Source organism: Diorhabda carinulata, chromosome 5, assembly GCF_026250575.1.
Source record: "Diorhabda carinulata isolate Delta chromosome 5, icDioCari1.1, whole genome shotgun sequence".
Classification (NCBI taxonomy): domain Eukaryota; kingdom Metazoa; phylum Arthropoda; class Insecta; order Coleoptera; family Chrysomelidae; genus Diorhabda; species Diorhabda carinulata.
The window spans coordinates 6,597,091-6,609,700 of NC_079464.1; the positions used below are offsets into that span (position 1 = coordinate 6,597,091).

Genomic DNA, 12,610 nt, shown 5'->3' on the forward strand with positions numbered 1-12,610 from the left:
ATACAAAAAATTTCAAACTATTTTGTATTGTTTTCACCAGTTAGTTATTGAATAATTACTCTGGCAACACTGCCTCTACAATTTAGATTAGACATTGCAACCTTCAACTATTTATATTCAAAGTAAATAAAACTTAAGTTAAACCAGTTTTGCCGAGTAATCTCCACAAGATTTTCGAATTTTGCCATTGTGGATGTAATTTTGTTTTTCATGTTACAATGGGGCAAATATTAGCCGTACAATGTCATTCAAGTGTTCGATTAGATGGAAAAATAGCAGTTATAACAGGAGCTAATACAGGAATAGGGAAAACAACTGCGAAAGATTTTTATAAAAGAGGTAAATTTGAAATTACAACTATGGAACGGTACGTTTAATAAATTAAGGTCAAAGTTTATGTCTTTTATATTTTGAAAGCTTGATAAAATTGTGATAAAAACATGTTTATTTTCAGTTTTTTAATTGTCAAACTTTTATTGTCACTCGATGTAAATTTAAGTTTGGTTCAATGAACTTCACAATTAGCATTTATTAGTCAAGTTGATAAATTTGTACATAACAAATTGTTAATGTTTAGGAATTTTGAAAGAGATTATTTTTGAAAACTGATCTTCGAGTATGTTTGATTTTCTAATGATAGTAGGAACCTGATTTTCTTTAATTGAAATATAAAAAATTCTTATTTATTTATAACCAGTAAAAAATCACAAGCATTTACAATACTTTATAATTCCTACAGAGGTATACAATATCTGTACATAGGAACTGGTGCCTTAACTTACTAAAAGTAAAATAATAAAACAGATAATGCATGCTTTTTAATAAGAAATGTGTCATCCCAACCCCAGTATAATAACATTGATGATAAAATCAGTATACAATAATTAACATTAATAAAATATAGTACTTATTTGGTTTAAACATTTTTTACAATCCAAAGTTTCAATTTACTTTTTAAGTACTTGTTGTAATTTCCCTCTATCTCCCCAAGTTCATTTGGTAATTTATTGCCTCAATATAACTATTTTTATCACACAGTTTTAAACATTTTTGGTAGTAGAATACTTTTATTTCTAGTTTTACTTGTTGATGACTCATATTTATTATTTAGTTCTTTATAGTTATATACAACAGCTTCCAAGCAAAATAATTGCTCCATATTTAATGGATAAGCGCTATTATTAAAATTGTATTTGTTTATAATTTTTAATAATTTTTTTTGAAGCGTCTGTATCAGATTTAAATTATTAGAATATGCACCGCCCCATGCAATAATTCCATAACCTATAATACTTTGAAAAAGTGCTTAATACATTACCATCAGATTTATTTTACTAGATCTTTTGTCAATAGAATATATTTCTGCGAGGAGACCATTTGATTATCTCATTTTTTCATCAGAAAATTATTCGACGCGACATGCTAGAAGAATTTATTCTAAAGCTTGCAAAATTTCCATTTTAGAATATAGATGGCGTCGTATATAAGGGGTTGTCCCAAGAAGATACAATTCAGGTTGTGGTACACGTTTTATATATATATATATATATATATATATATATATATATATATATATATATATATATATATTGTGTACCTTCAAATTAAGTTTATTTTCATCCTCCCCCATATTATGTAATTTTCTAAAAGGCTCTAATTTTAAATACATATCAGTTTTTAAAATTCCCCGACGTCTTCCGATCTCTAATCGCCTTCTATCTTGCCATAGGTCTTCTGTTAGTTCTCTCTCCTGCATTTCTTTATCTACAAAGATGGTCGCAGAAGTACCTGGGTTAGCCTAGAGATGGCCGTAGCTGCTTGAAAAATACCACTGTATTAGAAAGTACACAAATTATGTGATACAAAATTTGAAAGGCATTTGCCCAACCAATATAAAAGCTGAACTAGATTCTTCTCTGGGTGTCAACAGTAAAATATTAGGTAGCAGAGTTTAAATGAGGCCGTTCGACCTGCGAATACCCCCGACGCAGAGATGGACCAAATAATTTGACGACTCCAGAAATGTTAAAGAAAATCCACAAAGCGGTACCGGATGATCGTCGACTGAAAATGCGCGAGCTAGCGGACATGGAAGGCGTTTTAAAAAGTGCGGTACATCGCATATTGACTGAAAATTGGGATTTACAAAGCTGTGCGCAAGATGGGTGCCGCGTTTGCTCAGAATAGAACATAAACAACGTCGTGAAGATGTTTCCATTCAGTGTTTGGCAATATTTCACCGAATTTTTGCGTCGTTTCCTAACCAAGGATGAAACGTGGGTCCATTACTTCACGCCCGAAAGAAAAGGAGAATCAAAACAATAGACTGAAAAAGGAGAACCGGCTCCAAAGATGGCAAAGACCGTTCCATCTGCAGGCAACGTCATGACGTCGGTTATTTGGTTGCGTGTGGATAATTTTCGTTGACTATCTTGAAAAAGAAAAAACTATTGATATTGAGTGAAGAAATCAAGCAAAAACAGCTGCATTTGGCTAAGAAGAAAATGTTGTTTCCCACATCCTTTATTGCAATGGCCAAAATTAATGAATTAAAGTATGAATTACTATCTTATGTACCATATTTACCAGATTTAGCCCCCTCGGATTATTTTCTGTACCCAGACTTGAAAAAATGGCTCGGTGGTCAAAAATTTTTCAACAATGAGGAGGTGGTGTCAGCAGTTAATTGTTATTTTGAAGAGCTTGGCAATTTTTATCATAAAAAGGGTATCGAACTTATAGAAAATCGCTGGGAAAAGTGTATGGAGCTAAAAGGAGATTATCTTTTTGTGTTTTCTTTGCTGGGCCAGCTACTTCAGGGACCTTCCTCGTATTCCCTCTCTCCAACTTCTTCTTTTACCTATTGGTGTCCACTTTAGGACCAGTTTAGAGATTCCGTTTTCAGACATTCTTTGCACATGACCAAACTAAATTGGTTGTTTAGTTTGTATGTCATCTATTAATATGAGTCTAGCTTTAATTTTCCTCCTTATTATTCAATTCTTATCCTGTCTCTCCTGAATTTGCCTCCAGAAGTCCATTTAGGTCATTATAATACTTAGGGTCTAATTAAATTTCTAATTTCAGGTGCTAGAGTAATACTTGCTTGTAGGGATGTAACTAGAGCAAATGAAGCCATTAAAGATATAAAAGATCAATGTGAGGGAGAGGAAAATTTGGGGGAATTAGTATGTGTTAAACTTGATCTCTCTAGTTTATCTTCAGTTAGAAATTGCTCCGAAGAATTGTTAAAACGTGAAAAATGTATTAATATACTAGTAAACAACGCAGGAATAGTTGGAGTTCCTTATAAAAAAACCACCGATGGATTTGAAATGACTTTTCAGACTAATTATTTGGGACATTTCTTGTTTACATTACTTTTAATACCTCTACTCATAAAAGGGAGACCAGCTAGGATTGTTAATGTTACATCCATGTTACATGCCTGTAAGTATACACATCAAAGTTGTAGATATATGAAAATTTGAAAAAAATACAAGGGCGGGTTGATAAGTAAATGTTAATTTTTTTTCTGATAAATTTCTTAGACTTTCAGTGAAGATCTCCTTTGACATATGGGTCAATGTAATTTGTGCATTATTGGTCTCATTATTGCCCTTTTGAAACTTGATTATGTACAGAAATAAGTTTTAATTACTCTTCAATGGCTACAGTCGAAATTTTTCAATTTTCGGTTTAATTCACTAATAACTTGTTAATATCAGTATCTACTAAACAGCAAAACCCCAATGTTATTTGTTTTATTTCAATACATTTTGCCTTTTGTCCTTTTGTTCAATTATAGAAACTTGAAATTTCAAATAAAACACTGGATATTGAATCTTTTTCCAAAATAAATTGGTTTCGTGATAAAATTTACATTAGAAAAGTTTTCATCAAGTAAACAAAGCATTTGAAGTGAAATTTTCATTTTAGAAAACTAAATTTCAATGATGAATACAGCGAGGGCTGCTTATTTTACCCTATTTTGATAAAAGGTGAAAATAAAAATAATAAATTTGATTGACCACCTTGTAGATGTAGATATTTCCGAAGAGGTTGTGCAGAGAAAATTGTGTTACTGCAGTTACTTATCACAACTTAATACGGGCAATCATCTCAAAAATTTCATATACCAGGGTCATACTAGAATTATTTTGGCATGGTCTTCTAAATAAATTCTTATACTTGTTTGTGAAATTCTTGGCATTTATTATGTTGATATTCAATCTGGAGTCTTGATTACTGTAATCGGAGCTTTTTGGTGAAGTTCGAATTAGATCGAAGCGAGTTTCCCTGCATGGCGTGTCCAATGATATGAATGGTTAACTATCCAATAAAAAAATTGACTCTGCACCTTTTAGGGGTGATGTTTCCGAAAAGTTTGGACCGAGGAAATTTTTTTACTGGTGAAACGAGTGCTGACCTCAGAAATTTTATATACGAGTGTCATACTAAAATTATTATGATATGGTGTTCTAAATAAAATCTTGTACTTGTTGGTGGAATTCCTAGGATTTATTGTTTTGTATTCAATCCAAGGTCCTGAGGACTTGGTTATTACGGTACGAGCTTTTTGTGAAATGTTTTGCGAAGTAGATCGACGCGAATTTCTCTTGCGAGGGTAGAATCATTCGTACGCGAATGGTTACGTCACAAGCCGAGAAATTTTCAGGAAAAAGGCATCTGAAAGCTTTCCAAGAGGTGCCAAAAGTGTATAGAATGCCTATTATGAACTTGTTTTTGCATCCAATAATGCAAGAAAATATTGTTTCGGGGGACCTTATTATGATTCAATTTCAAAAATTTCACAAATGTAAATGTAAATAAATGCCCACATAATTTCAATTCTACAGTTTGTGCTTAAAGCTCCATTTTGAGGCTGATGAAGCCTAATCATTTATGTAGTGCTTGAGAGGCAAGGGGAAAAAGAGACTGTGCTTGACGCGCAGATTCCTACAACGGCAATTTGGAACATGCTTTCGAAGTTTTCCGGACCTATGTGATCAATTAGGTGATCCAATTGTGCAATTGGAAAGCAACTATTATAGATAATATTAATAAATCATTTATTATTTAGTGAGGTTTGTGTGAGGTCGATTGACCGAATCTTCCCCACTAATCACCCTAAGTTATTCATATAAAACTACTATGGAAACATGCAAATACAAAATTCAGTGAATACTGAACACAAAACACTAAAATGTTTTCCCTTCACTGCTGCTCCAAAAGCTGTCGTTCATATTTATAACAAAAAGTAGTCGAGAGGCTGGTGCTTTGAAGGGGAACTGCTCCTTAAAAAAATTGACGGTTTTATGAAAATAGTTGCACTGGGAAATAATGGAAAAGTGACTTCCGACCGGTGTATCACAAAATGTGGACTAGGATTTACAAATTTCTAGTATGACCCTCGTATATTGATTTTTACTGCTATCCTAATTGTTTTTTATCCAATTAAATGCTCAATATTTTACGAATTGTTGAAAAATAATAATATTTATATCTCAAACTGATTGGTGGTACATTTCGTAATAGGCTCCAAATTAATCTTTCAGTTATGTGGTCGAGTTTCGATTTATCAGATTTAAATTTCGAAAATAGGAAGTATGGAGATATGAGGGCTTATATGGAAAGTAAATTATGCAACATATTATTTACTAAAGAATTAGCACGTAAATTAAGTGGTAAGTTCAATAAATAAGTGGTTTTAAATTATTAACGTTAGTATTTAAAGAGTGTAAAAAATTGAGAGTCTTGGTGTAAGGATCTATTTAAATTCGTTCACGAGCTGACGTCGAAAGCGTGCAAGAAATTTTTAAGGCTAATAGTTCCAAAATGGGTTGTACTTTAGTGCTGCACTGATGAACAGCTTCGGGACACCGCGTTGAGACACGCGCAAATGAATAATTTTAATTAGCAACTCTAAACCGTTTTTTCAAAGCACAAAATTTGTTGAAAGCGAGAAAATATAATATGAAACAGGAATATAATAGTCAGCGTAATTTGGGGTGTCAGCGCTACTTTAAAACTGTCAAAAAATTTTTGAATTCCCGTATCAAGCGACGCCAATTCTTACTTCTATCGACTGCTGACTGGAGTGGTTATATTACCAAAGAGGGTGACTGACTTTTTGAAAAGTTTGAGCCTTTAGAAATCATTTCTCAAACAACTTGGACGGGTATTAATTCAAGACCAGCTGATTAGAAGAGCACAAATCCGCCCGCTAATCTCAAGAATTTTAGAGCTTACTCAACAAGCAAGAAGAGAATCTCAAATGCTGGATCACGAACAATCAGATACTAGTGTGATGACGATTATTTCTCAAGCCACTTATACGGGAATTAATTCAAAACCAGCTGGTTAGAAGAGCAGAAATCCGCCCGCCAATCTCAATTATTTTCGAGCTTACCCAACAAGCAAGAAGAGAAACTCAAATGCTTGATCACAAACAATCAGATGATATTGTGATGACCCAATGAAAATGAAAACGGTGTATTCCCTGCCTGACCAGCGTCTCTAAGACTTTTCACACATACTGTAGACGATACTTATGTCTACAATACTGCTCCTTTGGTTACATTGAAGGGTGTAAAATGGACGAATCTGTAAACACCATTTTTTGAGAATTTACGACTTACGCCGAATATGGACCAGTGTGCGAGCAGAGCCCTACTGGCTCTATGAAGACCCCAGCATGATGACAGAAGTCAAGTCAGACTCAGAAGACTAGCTCACTTGGAGCGTGGGAGGGTCCGCAAAGAGTGCCGGCAACTGCCTGGGCCATCGCGCAAATGATGTCGAAGAGGATCTTCGGGAGTGAAGGACTGGAGACGCCGAGCGTTGGACCGTGATGAATGGAGAAATATGGTGGACGAGGCCAAGGCTCTTTGAGGGCCGTAGTGCCTGTGGTAATAGTAGTAGATCACAGCGACTAATGAAGTCATACTTTGACGATCAACATTTTATATTTTATTTGCAAAGATAGATTAAAAATTCTGAAATTTCGATGAACTTATATGACAGATCCAGCGCAACCATTCTCTTACTTTTTACGTTGTGACCATTGAAGTGTTGAAGTAAAAACGATTTTGAAAATATTAGCCTTGAGAAAACTCGTGTTTCGATGCCAGCTCCCAGACTATATCTGTTCCAAAATTTTATTGAAAACAATAACAAAAAAAGTATATGCAAATTAACATCTGGTAATATTATCGAGGTAAAAAAAATTATTATTTTATTGAAATCACATTAAAAAGGTTACATAAAATTGAAAAGTCCTATCCTGAGTATCAATTCACTTAACCAATGTTAAACCCATGACTGGAAGTATATCTGGAAGACTTATGCTATGACTCTGTTTTGAACTTTTCAATATCAGGAAACGTGCCAAATATTCTCATATTGATCAAATTTTCTATTTTATGGAAAATCCAGAAGATGAATGTTAAAAATCTGGTGGATAAAGTGGACGTGGACAGAGAGGAAGACTCAACTCGCGAATCAAAAGCTTTATCATGATAAAGAAAAATCTGTTTGTCCATTTTTTTTACTCATCATTTCGCCGATTCGCATTTCCTCTAAAGGATGGAGTTTACATATTTAAATATCCTCATTTAAGTCTCGAATGATTCAAACTACTTCTAAGTTACCATATAATCGATTTAAACGTTTCATTGAACATCTTTGGCATTAAAACGGTTCTAGTAGCCGGAACTACAAGGATGGTTCTAGAAGTACCTGGCCTGACCTGGAAATGGCGGTAGTTGCTTGAAAAATACCAGTACACAATCTATACAGCATATATTTCAAGTTTGAAGACGCTACGTTGTTTAGTACTTGTTTGGCAGTCATCAATAGTGAACGTAGGCCTTAGCCCCACCAATATAAAAGCTGAACTAGATTCTACTCTGGGTGAGCCAGTAAAATATTGGATAGCAGAATTTAAACAAGGCCGTACGTCCAGAAAGGTTGAAGAAAATCCACAAAGCAGTACTGTATGATCCTCCACTGAAAGTGCGCGGGCTCACAATGGAATAAAAATAGCGTTGTAAAGATGTTGCCACCGAGTGTTTGACAATGTTTCACAGAAATGGATCCGATTTTTACGTTGTTTTACCATGGATGAAACGTGGGTCCATCACTTCACACTCGTAACAAAAGAACAATCAAAACAATGGACTGAACAGGGAGAACCGGCTCCAAAGAAGGCAAAGACCGTCAGTGATTTCCATCGGAAATAAAGAGACAACCAATCAGATGATAAGCCCCTTGAAAGTTGTTGCCACTTCGACAGACGTTTTAACCTTAAAATGATGAGTAAACAGTTATTCTCCGTACTTAATATGGTCGTGACGATATCAATACGTCACACACCTTCAAGCTTATTTTGACGAGAAAAAAAGGGATATATTTAATGCCACCCCGCGTTCATGGGAACTGCTAAGCGAGTTTTTTCATCTTTTCTTATTATTATCTACAAAATTGAGAAACAACTCAAATGAACTTTGACGTTATTGACACTACACAAATACTGTTTATATATTTATGTAAAATAATGACTATAGTGTGGAGGAAATTTTGAGGGTGAAAATAACTTCATTTAATTTTATATCAGAAAGGTAGCCACCAGTATCTACCACCACTAAATGACGTAAGTTACCAGAAAAGTGACTAAAACGTTGTGGCACCTTTCGTAACCACTTCATCCTCAAAATCACTAAAATATGGTGGATCAGTCTGGGGATCGACACGATCGTTTTCCACATGAATGTTAAATGCCCTTACGAGTGCTTGGATCAATTCAAAATAAATCACTCCAATTTCTTGAATGTTTTAAAACCGTAAATTTACTTATCAAAGTTAATAGAACGCGATTCCCACTGTTTTTGAATATTATAGACTAGACTTCACAACGAAGTTTGTAAAATTGGAGGTATTCACGTATCAGCCCCTTCGTCTGAGTTCCAGCATAAGTTATACAACTTTCGTTGCTACTTGGAGTATTTCTTATAAATAAACTAACTAGAAAATGTCATATTGTTCAAATATGTCTTTATTAAAACCATAATAATGAACTGATTACAAAAATATTACAAATTTCACTGGACTATTTCTACGACACGATAAATATTCACATTCTGTCGTATAAATTTTATTTTTTTCTAATGGTCAATAGAGTTAAGTAGTAAAATACAATAACTACTTTTTTAACTTCAGTAATGTTACTTTAAATATTTTTTACTCTAATGGTAGTTTATTATTAAGATAAACAAAGTAGTTTTAATTCCCATCTATTGACACAAAGTATTATGACTCAAAATTTTTATCTAAATCGTAAATAAAGTATAAATTAAAAAGTGTCAATTTTGGAATATCTAAGATCTGATGTTTCCAATTTAAGTAGTTCACTTTGTATAACAAAATATGATGGGAAAGTTTCTACTTTTGTTTGAAACTGATTATATTTCAGAAAATGATATTGATGGTATCACCGTGTACGCTCCTCATCCGGGAGCTGTTCGAACAGAAGGGGGTAGGTATTTAGACGAATCGTACTTTCGAGGTATGTACTGGCTCTGGTTACACGTTTTGGGGTTATTCTATAAAAGTCCCGAACTTGGAGCTCAAACGACAATATATTGTTCTGTCGATGAACAATGTGCTAATGAAACTGGGTTATACTATTCAGAATGTAAACCGACCGAACCATCTGCATACGCCAAAGATGAAAAATTAGCAAAAGATTTATGGAATTTGAGTTTGAAATATGTCAATTTAGAAAATTATAATCCTTTTCAGAAACTTTGATTAGTATTGAAGTTTGTTTTAAATTTCAAAGGAGACGTAGTGATGAGGTTTCATATAACTTTTAATATTATTCTTTTATTTGTTTATATTTTTGTTTTATTTTCCTTTAACCAATTTTTTCGCAAAAAATCGATTGATATAAATATTTGGAAATCTAGTTGACAGAAATTTCGTTCAAAAAAGAGAACAATGTCATGTTTTGATGCCGATAATAAATAATAATAAACTGGAAAATTATTAATTTTAAAACATACAAAAAAAGTGAAACTGCATGGAAAATATCAATATATTACTCCGTAATAATCCTAATTCTTCAAAATAGTTTGATTTCATCAAACGTGTAATTGGTAATTTGATTACCAATAATACATTAACTCCATATGAATCTATTTGAGAAACCGTGCACGAAAATGGTCCCAGAAATACCTGACCTGACCTAGAGATGGCGGTAGTTACCTCTGTATTAGAAAGTACGCAATCTATGCAGCATATGTTTCAACTTTTAAGACGGCACCTTGTTTAGTATTTGTTTGGCAGCCATCGATAGTGAAGGTTTTTTTAATGAATTTCTTAACATTGAAAAACTTTGTCATCGTTATGTGAAATACTTTTATTTGAAAGGCTTTACTCCAACCAACATAGAAGCTGAACTAGATTCTACTCTTAGTGAGACTGCTCCTTCGTTAAAGACAGTAAAATATTGGTTAGCAGAGCTTAAACGAGGCCTTTCGACCTGCGAAGATCAGCATCGTAGAGGCGGGCCAAATAAGGTGACGACTCCAGAAATGTTGAAGAAAATCCACGAAAAGCTACTGAATGAAAGTCGCCTGAAAGTTCGCGAGCTAGCGACATAGTAACTATTCCAAAAAGTGCGGTACATCGCATATCAACTGAAAATTTGGACATAGGAAAGCTGTTAGCACGTTTACTCGAATGTAATAAAAACAGCGTCGTGAAGATGTTTCCACGCGAGTGTTTGACAATGTTTCACAGGTTTAAAGCCGATTTTCACGCTGTTTCATAACCACGGATAAAACGTGGGTTCATCGCCTCACACCCGAAACAAAATAAAAATCAAAACAATGGACTGATAAGGGAGAACCAGCTCCAAAGTGGGTAACGACCGTTCCGCAGAACAGTTCATTGGTTTTTTGGAATGCGCGTGAGATCATTTTCATTGACCATCTTGAAAAAGAAAAAACCATCTACTGAGAGTATTACACGAACTTATTGCAACGTTTAAGTGAAGAAATAAAGCAAAAACCCCGTATTTGGCTAAGAAGAAAGTGTTGTTTTATCAATGATGCCCCAGCTCACAAGTCTCTAATTGCAATGGCCATAATTGATGAATTAAGGTTTGAATTTCTACCTTATGCACTCTATTCGACTGATTCAGCTTCCTCAAGTTGTTTTCTGTTCCCAGACTTGAAAAAAATGGCTCGGTGGTAAAAATTTTTCAACAATGAAGAGGTGATGGCTATTTTGGGAAGCTTGACGATAAAAAAGGCCTCAAACTTATTAAAATCGCTGGGAAAAGTGTATGGAGCTAAAAGGAGATTACGTTGGGAAATAAATATATATTTTTCCAAAATTTTTGTGTTTTCTTTGTTTTACCAGGGGCCATCCTCGCATAATAAAATAAACAACATGTTGAAAACTTCCTATTTGAAAACTACTTTAACATCTATGAAAACTATTACATAATGAAGTTGAGCAGCAAAGAAGGTGATTGAAACTCGAGCTTTTATACAAGGTTGGTTGCTTTTAAGTTTTTAAAAAATGGTAACCTCGATACAAGCGTCCATTAAAAAAATTACAGCGACTCATACATGTAGAGAATGTGGATGTGCAATACACGTTATTTGTGATGTTGTTAAAGGATTTAGACCTAAAGTTCTGTGTCAGTTGTGTTCAAAAACGTTAAAAGTACTAGATAATCATCAAAGTGCTAATAAAAACCTACAACAGGCTGAAAAAATGTAGCAATTGAGTGAAAAGATGTTTGTCCATGTACCTATTGTCACTTCTGTACGAATTGCAGTTCCAGAGGTTGATAGAAGACGTGCTGATGTTCGAAATATTATAGGTGTAGTTTGGTCAAAACCGATGATGAGCTCTATCAAATTGATTTCAGAAACTAGATCTTGAAACAATTATATATTATATTAATGTGTGTCCAAGAGTTCTTTTTGATGCAGGGAATGTACGGAGTATGGTCAGCTGCTAGCCTACAATCCACTGGAACCGCCCAAGGATTTAAAAAGTGCATTTGGAAGAAGAACTGTATGACAGCAAGATCTTTGCGCTATAAAAATTAACTATTGTGTACTTCCAAGTTTCATTTCAGTTTACCCTGCAAAATAAATAACCATATGGACTGCTTTGTTTACATTAACCTAGTATAAGAATATACAGACTTTCATTCTTGATTTTAATATTTATAATTATTTGAATTACAGAATGATTACTTACTAAATGAAAGTTTAATTTTATAAGAATGCGTCTTTAAAATTAATAAATAGTTGATAGTCTCAACGAGGGAGTGTCTTATTACAATGAATACTCTTTTTATACATTTCTGAATACGGTATTGGGATTATACACAATACATTTAGGGATTGTAGATTGTTTTGGGGAGTCGTTTTGGCTTTTCAGTCACTCTATACCTATAGAAGATATTTTCTACAAAACTCTACATCTTATTGTTTTGCTTCCAATTGTTGAGGGGCTCTTGTGTCCAACTTTCCAGGTATTAGTACTATTCCTTCGTTAACTTAAGCCTTTTAGCGAAATGGGCAGG

General features: G+C 33.9%; 1 protein-coding gene across 1 annotated transcript; it reads left to right on the forward strand.

The window, feature by feature from the left end:
- The first annotated feature begins 81 nt into the window (after positions 1 to 81).
- On the forward strand, positions 82 to 9,896 carry LOC130894032 (retinol dehydrogenase 12-like). Its single transcript, XM_057800554.1, has 4 exons — positions 82 to 339; positions 3,088 to 3,450; positions 5,559 to 5,687; positions 9,473 to 9,896. Exons 1-4 carry the CDS (start codon positions 219 to 221, stop codon positions 9,808 to 9,810), a joined length of 951 nt encoding a protein of 316 aa, XP_057656537.1. The 5' UTR covers positions 82 to 218; the 3' UTR covers positions 9,811 to 9,896.
- The last annotated feature ends 2,714 nt before the right edge of the window (positions 9,897 to 12,610 follow it).